General features: G+C 42.4%; 1 protein-coding gene and 1 non-coding gene across 2 annotated transcripts; one reads left to right on the plus strand and one right to left on the minus strand.

Moving 5' to 3' along the window:
- The first annotated feature begins 2,314 nt into the window (after positions 1–2,314).
- On the plus strand, positions 2,315–6,608 carry LOC138999507 (galectin-10-like). Its single transcript, XM_070401640.1, has 4 exons — positions 2,315–2,390; positions 3,604–3,680; positions 4,175–4,385; positions 6,357–6,608. Exons 1-4 carry the CDS (start codon positions 2,376–2,378, stop codon positions 6,468–6,470), a joined length of 417 nt encoding a protein of 138 aa, XP_070257741.1. The 5' UTR covers positions 2,315–2,375; the 3' UTR covers positions 6,471–6,608.
- Positions 6,609–10,795: 4,187 nt separating this feature from the next.
- LOC139000434 (small nucleolar RNA SNORA25) lies at positions 10,796–10,921 on the minus strand. Its single transcript, XR_011469611.1, has one exon. It is a non-coding gene; the product is annotated as a small nucleolar RNA SNORA25 (small nucleolar RNA).
- Between the last annotated feature and the right edge of the window lie 3,839 nt (positions 10,922–14,760).

Consider the following 14,760-nt stretch of genomic DNA (forward strand, 5'->3'; position numbering starts at 1 on the left):
GATGATGTCAATGAACTTAAGTAATTTAGTAAGTACCCAATCATCTCTTACAATTCAGGACCCTCACTTGGTGGTCTGAAGTTCCTGCTCCAGGCTGCTTTAAGCACACTGAATGTAAGCAGGCAGGAGTCTTTGTGCAGGCCTGATTGATGGGATGTGAAATGTGCATCATTGGTAATTCCTGATACAAAGTGTTTCAAATTCCTCTTCACATGCAACCCCAATCCAGACCCTGTTACAAACCACAGCTGCACTTTGATAGGTTCTTCCCTCAGCCCTGGGCCATGTGGTGAATTGTTTTCCTCCAAAAACCGTGCCTCTCTTGCCCTTCTAGACTCCTAAGCCTCAGTCCACTACCTCACCCCGCCACACCTCAGGGTGGAAGAGGACTTGGGCAAGTAATGAAAAGTTTTCCTTCTGATTTCCAGATTTAAGTCTTAAGGTTTTTAGTATTTGGAGACTGATTTTTCAACATTGTTCATGAAACCTTCTTACTACATAAGTTAAAAGTATAAAATTCTCTTGTTCCCATGTGCTTTTTTTTGGTCATTTGGACCAAATCTGATTAAAATCTTCATATGATCCTGAATTTATTTACCTGTACTTCATTTTCCAGGAGCGAAATCAGGCTTCAGAGGAAGAATTTGTGTGATCACAGGTGGGTGATTACAGGTGTGGGCAGGTCAAAGGGCTCAGAAACATGGGTCCTACCGCATCACGGCCCAACAGAGAGTCTGATGCAAGGAACATGCTGGAAAATAGCAAATTGAACAAGTACAATCAGCCAGTTCCTGTGGCTGTGCTGGGTCTGAAAACAATCCAACCTCCAGTGGAGAACTTGCTTCCACAGGCTTTCCAGTCCTGAGTGGACACTTTTTTCACTGGATGGTGACTAGGCCTGGAGTGGATAAACCTATGGCCCACCGGTAATGTATGGGTTGGTGACTGCGTGCAGGAAAGATTTCACAACACAAGGTGATTGTGAGACTATCTACTAAAGTTGTGGATAGTGAAATAAGGGAAGGGCTTCGGATAGATGAAGCAACAGGAGAGCCAAGGCCGGCTGCTTGGGGTCACTAGAAACGTTCTCAGGAAAACATCGACCTAGGTGGGGCTGCTTGGGTTCACTAGAAACATTATCAGGAAGACATGGGCCAGGTGCGGTTGCTTGAGTTCACTACAAAGGTTATCAGGAAGTAGTGGACCAAGGTGGGGCTGCCTGTGTTCACTAGAATCCTTATCAGTAAGACATGGGCGAAGGTCGGGCTGCCTTTAGCTCACTGGAAGATCAGAGAAAGGTGGGGCTGGAGACTGGTTTACGGGGGTCCCTCAGAGATTATGCGATGCACACTCTGGGGGAAGGTTCCAGTTGCCCACTGGAACCCAGCCGTTGGCCGCCCTTTCCTCTCACCATCACCATACTGCTGTCTGTATCTAGGGGTTATGCATCTATGTTCTTTGGCTAATCCCTCCCAATCTTTCATCTACTCCTTCCGGCAAGTATTAGTTTGTTCCATGTATCCATGCCTCTCTTTCTATTTTGTTCATCAGTTTATTTTGTTCATTATGTTGCACCTGGAAATCTTAATGTTGAAAAAATTTCAGATTTTACTTGTTTTTATAGTTTTATTTAACTTTTTTAAATGACTCTAAAACGTGTCATTAATTGGGTGTGCTATAATTTATGAATAGGTCATCATGATTAAATCATACTTATCCAAGTGTTATTATTACAAAGAATTTTTCATCTTAAATGTCCAATCTTGATTGATGTATGTTGGAAGTTGACCAAGAGGGTGAAACACAAAGGTTAAAACACTGTTGGCATTAGCAGAGCCAAGGGACCTACTGTGGAAAGGAAACGACACAAAGACTTTCTCTATCTCTATCTCCAGGGCCGCTGAGGATCAATTTCTATGATCTCTCAGGACCTCTGGAAGGGAGTCCTTACCTCCAGGACCACCAATTCTTTGCCATTGGTCAAGTTAGAAAAATGTGTATCTTTTGAGTGGGTTCTACTCTGAGGGATAAATACTTGGTGAGAGGCACATAGGCTGGATTATAGACACACTCACCCATCATTCCATCACCCTTATTCATGAATTTTTCCTGCTAATCCTCCCTCGCCCACAATTTCCTCACTGAAGTTTCTATTGTATCACAAAACATCCTTTTCAAGGACAAGTTGTGATTGATTCTATTTATGATACCCCACACCTTCTCAACTGCTGGGAATCTGTCTAGAAGAGACTTGGAAACTGAAAGGAAGCCAGAGGGTGGGGCTTCCAGAAATCATTTATAACCTGCCACTTGCAGCGCTCGCACACACACAACTACACACAATTTGGAAGAGCTTCCCAGCAGAAGGCACAACAATGGCAGCGATACCGGTGAGTTGAACAGGCACAGCCTTCAATGATCCCCGGTCCCGTAAGAAGGAGGAAGAGTCTGAGATTTTCTGAGATGAAAATATTGGGAATGTTTTACTTGGCGTTGTGAATTGTGGAAGAGAGAGGATGGGCCAGTGTAGCTACTGTCTGCATTTGGTGGTATCTGACTGAGGGTGAACTCTATTGAGACAAAGTGACTTTGTGTGGGAAGTGAACAGCTGACTGGGATGAGGGAGTATGTGCATGAGTGCAAGGGGTGAGATTGCACATTTGTCTTCATGCCTCTGAGTATGTGTGTGTAGTGCAGCTGGGGCAGTGACCCCTGCTCCTGCCTCAGGTCTCCTCCCCCAGCCAGTCCTTCCTTTGTCCTATCAGTAACGGTAAGCAGATCCGGGCTCTCTGGGGAAGGTGGTCAGGAGAACTGGTTTCAGAGAATGGATCACCTGAAGATGGAAGGAACAAAACCAGCCTCAGTCCAGACAAACCTTACAGTCGGTATCAGGGAACAACCTGTAGATTCTATCTAATTACTTTCCTGTCTCCCACCCTGTGTGCAGGTACTGACTGTGCTCAGCAACTTCTACACATTCCTGAAAGGACACCATTGCCCTTGAAAATTGTAATGCATATACATGCTACACTCAGGAGTCCCCCTTTCCATTATTTCCCTCACCCTTTAAGCAACTATCTTATATAGGAGTGGGTTTTTATATTTTATACTTTTACATTCTAAAGTCTTATCTTCACAGTTTCAGATAAAAACTGATGGGAGGGTGGTATCCCAGAAAGGGCCCTCCCCTTCCGCTAACTTACCCCTGTATAGACCCTACACCTGCCAGTGACCATGCCAACGGTTTTACATCTATTAGCTCAGTTATTCCTGAGAACATCATATGAAATAGGAATTTTATAATCCTTCTTGTACTGAGAAAACGGAGGCAGGGAGCATTCAAGTAATGGAACTCAGTTCTCATTGGTCGTAAGAGGCAGAATAAGCATTAAATCCAGGCCACCTGGCTTTTGCACTCTTGCTGTTAACTTCAACCTTCTCATTTCTTCAAAGACACAGGGACCTGCCTGTGGTGAGGTAGGAAGAAGAGGGTCCTGAGAGTTTTTCCTCTGATGTATAACCTGCTTTGCCACTGGGAACTGTTATAGGATCGGCGACACACCTGACCTTACCCCTCTCAACCACTCTTGTCTCCCATGGCAGGTCCCATATACAAAATGTGTATCCTTGTCTGTTGGTTCTTTTGTGAAAATCAAAGGGACATTTGTCATGCCTTTCAAGTGAGTATCTGTAGCCCATGGGGAGGAGAATTGAAATTACTAGAGATTTGGGGGTCACTTCATGCATGACTGAGGTTGACGTTTGTAATTATGGTAATGGTAGCACAATGCAGATGCACGTTTGGAGACCCAGATGGTGCCAGGCATTAAACCTACAGGTGCATGTCTGTGGGCAAGTGTTGAAGTCTGGGGGCTGGGGTCACTCAGGCATTGGGGCTGAGGTTTATTACCAAGGGACACAGTGTTTCCAGGGCATGAAAAGTAGCCCCAAGCCAGTGACTGCTGCTCAGTGTGAGTCCTGGCCTAAGAGGTGAGGCATCTCCCCAGCTTGGGCCGGACAAGCTGAAGCAGCTCCACAGGGACACGTACTGCAGTGTCACCCAGGAAGGCCTTCCCTCCCGCAGGAGGAGTTGGGGAGGGTGTGGATGTGTGTGCTGAATGTGGGCCCCCATGAGGAAGGGTCCTACTCAACATGCTTTGTGCTTTGCCTTCAGCATGAACCCAGAACTGGAGGTGGATTTCCACACTGAAGCTGAAGGGAACAAAAACATCGCCTTCCATTTCCGAGTGTACTGTGAATACTATGTGAAGATGAATAGCCGTCAGTGTGGGAACTGGGATGAAGAAGTGAGAACCTCTGTTATTTCCTTTGAGGATGGCCAACCCTTTGAACTGGGCATCTTGGTGCTGTCAAATGAGTACCAGGTGAGTGTGCCAGGAACATCCACTACCATCCTGTTGCTCTCAGGGCTCTCACAGGAGCACACAGCTCTCCCTGGCCTGGCCCCCAGAGTCATTTGTGGTTCATCTCCTGCCCCTCTCATCACACAGCACCCTCTGCTTGTACTGCCATGCTCAGGTCCTTTTCCAAATCTAAGCAGGTCAAGATCAGCACCCGTGCCTTATTCTCCCGGGTGGAGAAGTTCCTGTCTTCACTCACAGCCATCGTTTCTACTTATGCTGTCATTCCTTCAGTTTTCATGTAGGAGATTGTTAAAATATGCATATAACTAATTATAATCAGTCTAAAATTAAGTCTTTCCTACGTTCCCAAACCTAGTCCCTCTCTCCAGAGCAACAAATCCTAATTCCTTTATGCTCCTTCCAGAAATACTATATGCTTGTTCAAGTCTATGTATCTATCTATCACTTATCTCTATCTGCTTTTATTTTTAAACAAAGATGTTATTAGTTTCTCTAAAAATCACACATTGATGACTAGATTTTACTTGTTGTCAAAGAATGTATGTTAGAGAAGCTAACATCATTCTAATTGTGATGCCCCAACATTATTTAATGTTTACATAATATTTCCCTAGAAGCATTTTCAGAATAATTTAACTTGGCTCTTATTCATGCACATTTAGGTGGTTTCCATATTTTGCTCTCATGAATGCAGCTTCCTACTATATCAATTTTTGTCACGATCAACCTCCCTATTCTTCTAAGGGAGGATAGTTTCAGAGGAATTGAATAACTGGTTCAAAAAGGGTATGCATTATAAATTTGAAATTTTAAGACCTAAAAAGTCCACTTTTTCTCCATAGCCACACCAATAAAGTGTATGTTTAAACCTTCTATCATTGGAGAAGCAAAAAGATTTCATGTCCTATGCTTGAGTGAGGCTTTGTTCCATTGCTTATAAGCTAAACAAAAATGTCCTCATTTTAATCATATGTACTATTCCTCCTCTTCAGGAACATTCAAGTTTTGGTTCAGTGGTTAAAGCATTGGCCTGCACACCAGAGGATCTCAGGTTAGATTCTCGGTCAATGGCACGCATCTGGGTTACAGGTTCAATCCCCAGCCCCATCAAGGCACATGAGGAGGCAACCAATTGAGTCTCACATTTCTCTCTCTCTCTGTCTCTCTCTCTCTGTCCCTCTCTCTCTCTCTCTGTCTGTCTCTCCTTTCTACTTCTCTCTCTCTCCCCTTTCCACTTCTCTCTCTCTCTCTCTCTCTCTCTCTCTCTCTCTCTCCCTCTTTCTTTCCTCCTTCCTTCCACCCTCGCTCTATAAAAAATAGGAAAAAAGTTTTATTCTTTACTTTTACCACCCATCAGGAGTAAACGGCAGTAACATTTAGCAGAGCTAAAACGAATGTGCTCAGTAAACACTTAATGACCCATTAGCCAAGTGGTTCTCAACCTCGGCTGCACATTAGAATCACCTGGGAATCTTTGTAAAATCCTGATTTCTGGGCCTCATCACCCGGAAATTCTGTTTCTTCGTTATGGGGTGGGGCCACAACTTTAGTAACAAAGAAACACAATTTCTGGAGGATAAAGCCCAGAAATCAGGATTTTAAAAAGATTCCCAGGTGATTCTAATGTGCAGCCAAGGTTGAGAACCACTGAATTAGCCTATGATACTCTGTGCAAGACCCAGACTCACGATTCATGAGACAGTTCCTGGCCAGAGGGAAGCCCAGGCAGACATAGACAGTGCTACATAATGTGCTAACATCTGTGGAAGAATGAGAGAAACACAGAAAATAGGGTGAATAACTGTCTGAAATCGTCACAAAAGGTCGGCTATAAAAAGAAGCAGGTGTGTTGGGTTTTAGAGTGTGACAAGGACTGTCTGGTGGATGGTGCATGTGTAGGATAGAAACGGAAAGGAAGACGGCAAGTTTGTTTGGTGGCATGCTATATTTCTGACACATACTCTCTTCCAGGTAACAGTAAATGGTCACCAATGTTATACTTTTCCACACCGACTTGACCCAGCATCTGTGAAGATGATCCGGGTGTGGAGAGACGTCTCCCTGACTTCAGTGACTGTCATTTAGAGAAGGATGTGACCAGACTCCCCGTTGTCAAGCAGATCCCTCCACCTAAGTGACTCTGTGGTTCCCAGAGCTCACTAAGGACATGGGTTCTCACCCTTCCCCCACACTCGGTCATTAAAGCTCCAGTAAACAGAACAAGATTTGCTTCTTGCTTTAGAGAGAAATGAGAGAGGGGAAAAAAGATTATGTGGTTATCACCAAGAGGGGTGTGAGAATATTGTGGGAGAGATCAGGGTATCAAAGTGGATAAACATTTCTCTGATACAAGGAGTATCAGGCTCATGAAATATCTGAAGAGACATTGGAACCATATTCTCATGATGTAGTGCTTAGGATATATTAGAAACTTTGAAGCAAAATCCTTCCCCAATTTCAGATAGCTAAGCTAAGACTTTACGTTTCTCTCTGCACACATAGTGCTATAATTGGTGGTTTGATGAAGAAACTTTGTATTTTGAGGATAATCAGGTGAAAAGTCTTAATTCTTCCTTTATGCTAAGAATTTTAAATTTATATTGACACTGTGCCTGGTTGTGTGTAGGATGCACTGGGGAAAATAAAGAAAATGACAATGCCAGCGCTTAAAATTTCTTTTAACCCTCACTGAGGATATATTTTTATTGATTTTGACAGAGAGAGAGAGAGAGAGAGAGAGAGAGAGAGAGAGAAAGAGAGAGAGAGACATCAATTGGTTGCCTCCCATATGTGCCCTGACTGGGAGCTGAGCCTGCAGCCGTTTGGTGCACAGGATGATGTTCCAATCAACTGATCCCCCCAGCCAGGGTGCACTTAAAAAATTGTAATCCAAGGACTATTTGAAGAACAAGAAAAATGCCCCAAAGATTTTTCTATTATTCAAACAATTTCAAGATTTTTCCAATTATGTGGGCAGAAGCCTGGGACTTGTTTGGTAATGAATTGTCACCATTTTAGACCAGGGAAGATAAAATTTGTTATTAAAACAAGAACAATATATACACTTGGATGCAGTGACCAGACTCTGGTTTTGATGTTGTCTCAATCACTACAGAATAACAAACCTCCCAAGATATATTGGTTTAAAACAATAATTTATTATTATTATTATTATTGCACTTATATGGGTAGTGTATTAGGTGGCCTTAATCAAACTGTGGTGGAAAGGGAAGTTTTCTGATGGATGCTTTCCTCATATCTGACACTTCACTTGGTCTGGCTGACACAGCCGGGGGCTGGCTGGTTATTTCTCTCTTCTCATGACCTTCATGGTTGTCTTAGACCTCTTCAAAACATAGAGATCTCAGGGGTTTGGGACTGGCTTCTGCCACAGAGAACCCTTGAAAAGGCTCAAACAGAAGATGAAAGGTGTAATGGGACCCAGCTCTAGAAGTCATGCAGTGTCACTCTGAACACATCCTGTTGTTCAAACGTGAGTGAGAGAGACGGCCATAATATGTGGAGGAGACTACACCAGGGCATGGGTATGTTGCCTTGTGATCCATGACCAGTTATCCTAGACTAGTACTGTTCCACCATCAGGCTCCAGAGACATTCACACTTCCCACATACCCCAAAGTCTGAGCACTTCCCAAGGAATTCCAAGTGTAAAACAATAACAGCAACAAGCTCAAGACAGAAGTTCAGGATTTCGCCATTTGCATCAAGACCTGGTGCTCACGAAGTGAACTGAGTATAGCTTCTCAGGTGCAGTTCTTTTCAATGTGTGCACTAATGGGGCAAAATACCTCATACATGCCAAACCTACATGCTGAAACAGACACAGAATAAATGCAATCCACATTTTCAGAGGCAGCAGTAGGAGATGTATAGCAGCCACAGCTTCATATCACATAGGACACCCAGTCAGGCTCATATCTACCCTTCTCTCTAGGACTGTTTTGTCTGTAGCGATTGAGTCCACCCTCCATTCTCAGCTTCTCTGAGTTCTTGCCAAGACATCAGAATGACAACTCCAGGGCCTTTGCTTGATCATCAGCTTCTTAGCAAGTCCAGAGAACCACTTAGGAGACACACTACTCAGAAGACACTATTCCTAAAAACATACCAAGGCAGATTTAAGAAAGTGGGGAGGAGGGGATCAATGAGAGGGAAAGGGGGACATCTGTAATACTTTCAACAACAAAGATAAAAAATAAAACGGAGCCTGGGACATCAAACAAAGGAAGGACTTCTGGAAATAGCCTCTTTGTCCACAAGGACTACCTCAGGCATCAACCGTGTCATCTCTCTCCATGACCATTGCCACAGCGTCTTCTTCAACTCCAACCTTACTAACTGGAATGACTCTTTCCTTAGCCTTCCTCCAACCTAACATCCAGAAGCCTTGAGTTGGCAACACATTGCTAATGGCACTCTTCAGGCCTTTCTTCTGTGCAGAGAGCGCCTGGGGGGCAACTGAGCCACGGGTCCTCGGCTGAGTCCAGTGGCTTCAGCAAAGCCATGTCCTGGAGACATACCTCGCCAAAGGCAGGGATGTGGTCAGTCTTGATCTTTAGCTCAGGCACCAGGGGGTGCGTGTAATTATCTAAGTTCACCCAGGCATCAGGTTTGGATGCAATTATCAGGGTCCAGTCAGGCCTGACGATCTGAGAAGCCCCAAGAAAGTAGAATTGCAGCTTGATTTTTAAGCATGATTTCACATAATTTCCTTCTCTTAAACTCTAGTAAAACTTTCTGGTATAATGCTGTATATAATAATCGTGCTGCACTAGCTCTGGGTCACTGTGTCTCCATCTGAGAATAGTGTCCCACCTGGTGCCAGCTTTTCCTAGTGTCTCTTTGTCTCTTTTTTTCCTCTAAATCCCCCATCACCCCTACTCAGGACTCATCCATTCTCTAGCCGTGCTGGTCACGGCTAAGAGAGAACACTTTTACTTCTGGGTTTCATTTCATCGGAATGAAATGTGCCCCCGAAATATCCATAAGCTCTTGAACTTTGATTAGGCAAAATCTCATCCTTTCACCTTCTTTGTCTTAATCTTTGTCACTTCTATATATTTTTTTTAATCCTCACCCAAGGATATTTTATGCCATTCATTTTTTAGAGAAAAAGGAATACCTAGAGCGGTTCTCAACCTGTGGGTCATGACCCTTTGGCGGTCGAACGACCCTTTCACAGTGGTCATCTAAGACCATCCTGCATATCAGATTTTTACATTATGATTCCTAACCATAGCAACATTACAGTTATGAAGTAGCAATGAAAATAATTTTATGGTTGGGTGACAACATGATGAACGGTATTTAAAGGGCCAGAAGGTTGAGAAGCACTGAAGACCTGGTGGCCCTGCTAAACAAACTCACACTAATTGCTCTTTCTTTGAATATCAATTCATCAACTCAGCCCACTTCACGTGGATTATTACACCCCTCTTTATCTGCTTTATGCTCATGGTGGCCAGGAGTGATGTCTCAGATACTAAGATATGACATAGAGAGTCCAGGGATCAGTGTTCAATAAGAAATCTTTGAAGTACCTCTGAGGACTTCCCCACCCCATTTTTCTCAATCCTCCTCAATGCAAATCTCCCAGCAGATAAGGCAAATCTCAGAGAATAGAAAGACCTTCTTATTCTCTAAAGCCTTCTCTTCTCAGTGTCTTTTGCTTGTCCATGACTGATATGACACCTTCAAAACAGTAAGTTCTGGGTCTTTGGCCTTATTTCCATTCCTCTCCATCTACCAAATCTCTTGGTTATCTGATATCTCAGATGTTCTATGAGTGACATCAAAACTCTAAATTTGGATTGTTATAGATGAATTGTTCACTACACATCAAATTCTTATTGCACACAGAAGATTTCATCCAGATTTTGTTGAGCCTGGAGTTTATACAATTTGAATTTCATATGATTTAGGAAAAAGGATGTAAAATTGTGAACACAAAATTGAATGTTTCCTTAGAACCATTAATCACCATAAGTCATAAATTTTAAAGAGTTAAATACAACAAACATTTAAAAAGTAGAAAAATCACAGTATTATCTTTATTATTAACAGATCGACATACCTAAAATTCTTTTTTTTCTTATATATTCTGATTGCCTCTTAATATGACAAAGATTATTTAGCATCATTTTCTGTAGAGAGGTTGGAAAGACAATTCAGTATTTCTTCTAGTGTGGCTATTTACAATTCATTTTAAATTATAAATAAAGTATTAGGATTTTTTTAAAAAACTAGTGAGTTCTGTTCTAATACTATCCTTGATACCCAAGTCTGCAAAGCTTTCCTCTCTGTGGTATTGTCCGTGGTGCTAATGTGAGGTTAGAATCCTGTTTCCAAGTGAAGGGCAGTGCAGACAGAATGAGATGACTTTAATAAAATTGTATATCTCCTCAGGAAAACATAGCACTATTGAGTATCTATTACATCCTATAAATAACTTCAATCTTAGGCCACAGAATTAAGTGCTCCTGGTTTTGGTCCCACAAGTTCTCTTTTAAATACCTACTATTTTAAAAAATGTATTTGTATTGATTTCAGAGAGGAAGGGAGATTGAGAGAAAGAGAGATAGAAACATCAATGAAGAAAGAGGATCATTGATCAGCTGCCTTCTGCACACCCCACAGTGGGGATTGAGCCCAAACCCAGGTATGTGCCCTGACTGGGAATCGAACTGTGACCTCCTGATTCATAGGTTGACTCTCAACCACCTAGCCACACCAGCCAGGCAAATCACCCTTTTCTTAAACTTAATTTTTATTATTGACACTATTATATTTCCCTGCCTTTGCCCTCCTCCATGCATCACACTGTTGTTGTTGTTTGACTAATCCCTTCACCTTCTTTCATATAGTTTCCACCACACCCCTCCCCTTTGACATCTATCACTCTGTTTCACATATCCCTATGTCTGGTTCTATTTTGATCATCAGTTTATTTTGTTAATTAGATTCCACCTATAAGTGAGAGCATATAGTATTTATCTTTCTGTGACTGGCTTATTTGGATCAGCATAATAACCCGCAGGTCTAGCCATACTGTCATCAAAGGTAATAGTTCCTTCTTTTACAGCTGCATAGTATCCATTATGAAATGTGCCACAAATTTTTTATCCACTCATCTACTGATAAGCACTTGGGCTGTTTCCAGATCTTGCCTATTGTACATAAAGTTGCTATGAACATAGGGGTGCATATACTCTTTCTAACTGACATTTCAGAATTCTTAGAATATATTTCCAGTAGTGGGATTGCTGGGTCAAAATGCAGAAGAACAGAATAAAGAGCTCAGAAATTAACCCACACCTTATGGTCAATTAATATTTGACAAAGGAGGCAAGAGTATACAATGGAGAAAAGACAGTCTTTCCAATAAATGGTGTTGGGAAAATTGGACAGGCAGATGCAAAAAATGAAACTAGTCCACCAATTTACACCGTACACCAGAGTAAACTCAAAACGAATAAAAGACTTACATGTAAGTAATGAAACCCTAAAAATTCTAGAACAAAACAATAGGCAGTAAAGCCTCAGACATCTCTCGTAGCAATATTTTTGCCAATATATCTCCTATGACAAGGGAAACAAAGGAAAAAGGTAAACAAATGGGACTACATCAAACTAAAAGGCTTCTGAACATCAACAAAAGGAAGAGTGAACCCACACTATAAGCGAACATATTTGTCAGTGATACATCTGATAAAGGGTTAACTTCCAAAAAAATATAAAGATAAACCAATTTTTTAAATGGGCAAAAGCCTGGATGGTGTTGCTCGGTGGTTGAGCTTTGACCCATGAAGCAGGAAGTCACGGTTCAATTCCCGGTCAGAGCACATGCCTGAGTTGGGGGTTCAGTCCTCAGGAGGGGTGTTCAGGAAGCAGCTGATCAATGATTCTGTCTAATTATTGATGTTTCTGTTTCTTTTTTCCTTTCTCTTTCTCTCTCTGAAATAAATAAAAAACTATTTTTAAAAATGGGCAAAGAACCTGAATGGACACTTTCCCAAAGAGGACATATGCATGATCAATAGACATATGAAAAACGCTCAACATCACTAATCGTCAGAGAGATGCAAATTAAAACTATAATGAGATACCACCTCACACCTGCCAGAATGGTAACCACCAATAAGTCAACAAACAAGTACTGGTGAAGATGTGAAGCAAAGGGAACCCTTGTGCAATGTTGTTGGGAATTACAGACTGATGCGGCCACTGTGGAAAACAGTATGGAGTTTCCTTAAAAAAATGGAATTCCTTTTTGACTCAGCGATCTTACTTTTATTTTTTTAAATAAATGAGTTGTAGATCATAATCCTTCCAATATGTGAAGCACAAATTTACTTTAGATTTTCTGAATTGCTTCAGATTTTTCTAACAGGAATTCTTATGCAACGGAGTTTAAGCCTGGAGAAGTACTCAATTTTCTGTTTATTTCATATACAGATCATGCAACAATTATTCAAATATTTTATTCATTCCCCCCTCCCCCCGCAAAGAACCAAAGTGCTGTAATAGTTGCAAAAAGTGCAAAAATATTACTTTCCTTTTTAAAAGACTGCAATTGTGAAACAGACCTACACAATGGTCACATAAACCATATATTAAGATGATCTCCAAAGCACCAATTTGAAAAAATATATGCACCCCTATGTTCACAGCAACTTTACTTACAACTAGAGGCCCAGTGCATGAAATTCATGCACGGGCGGGATGGGGGTCCCTCAGCCCAGCCTGCACCCTCTCCAATCCGGGACCCCTCGGGGGATGTCCAACTTCTGGTTTAGACCCGATCCCTGTGAGACATCCCCCTCGCAATCCAAGAGCACTGGCTCCTAACCACTCACCTGCCTGCCTGCCTAATACCCCTACCTGCTTCCCTGCCTGCCTGGTAGTCCCTAAAAGCCCACCCCTGCCAGCCTGGTCGCCCCCAATGTGCGTATGCCTGGTGTTCTTCAGCCCAGCCTGTGCCCTCTCCCAGTCCGGGAACCCTCAGGGGGTTGCAAGCCTAAGCCAGCAGTCAAACATCCTTAACTCTGCTACGAAGGCAGGAGAGGCTTCCACCACTGCTGCTGCACTTGCCAGCTGTGAGCCTAGCTCAGGGTTTCTGGCTGAGCGGCACTCCCCCTGCAGGAGAGAACTGACCACCAGGGGGCAGCTCCTGCATTAGCGTCTGCGCCCTGGTGATCAGTGTGGGTCATAGTGACTGGTTGTTCCACTGTTTGGTCAATTTGCATATTAGCCTTTTATTATAGAGGATAGCAAGATCTGGAAAAAGTCCAAGTCCCATCAGTAGATGAGTGGATAAAAAAGCTGTAGTACATTTACACAGTGGAATACTATGTGGACATAAAAAGAAGGAACTCTTATCTTTTGCATAGATGGACTTGAAGATTATTGTGTAAGGAAAATAAGCCAGTTAGAGAAAGACCATATGATCTCACTTATATGTGGAATCTAATGAACAAAATAAACTGATGATCAAAATAGAACCAGAGGCAGGGATACATGGAACAGAGACCATTGTCAGGGCGTGGGAGACTAGATGAAAGAAGGTGAGGGATTAGCCAAAGAACATGTATGCATAATCTATAGACAGAAGGACAAAGGGTGTGAACAGATACTTACTTCTGTGTAACAATGTGGTGATGGCCAGAGGGACGGGGGAGCGGGGGAGGTGGGCAAAGGTGGGGGGAAAGGGGACATCTGTAATAGTGTCAATAATACAAATAAACTTAAATTAGACACAACATTAGTATAGGGACAATTCAATAACAGTTAGCAATTATTCTGAATATTAAAATACTAATACTTTTTATTAATAAAGGATCAGTGTAAAAGTTAAGCAGAAATTGCAAGATATTTTTTAAAAAAAGAAGAGAAAAGACACAGCATGTTTATGGCACTACAGCAAGCAACATTTTACATTTCGGGTCCACAGATAAATGAAGTAAATAGCTGGTAAATTCCAAAGAAGCAGGATCCCTATCACAAGGCTTTGAGAGCTAAGATAAGGGGTTTGACTTTGAGGTCATTTGTGAGCAGTAAAGCAACAAGGTCACCTGCTGGCATCAAACTATTTAATAAATAGAACAATTCATGAAAACCAAGTGTCTACCACCCCTGAAGATTGTCCCGTTCCCAGGGTCCCTGCTGTGATAGCTCCACATGGAGAGAAAACCTGGTTTGGGAATCATGGATGTGAATTTTGTGGGGCCTCCCACAGAGAAGCTACTTCAAGTAGATGTGAGGAGGGAGAGCAGGAGCAACTGAGTGACCGAGTGTGCCTCAGTCCTAACCTACATATCTAAACAGGGACATTGCTTAATGCTCCTAGCAACATTAT

Source organism: Myotis yumanensis, unplaced genomic scaffold (assembly GCF_028538775.1).
Source record: "Myotis yumanensis isolate MYYU_CA2020_CCGP unplaced genomic scaffold, mMyoYum1.0.hap1 SCAF_23, whole genome shotgun sequence".
Lineage (NCBI taxonomy): Eukaryota > Metazoa > Chordata > Mammalia > Chiroptera > Vespertilionidae > Myotis > Myotis yumanensis.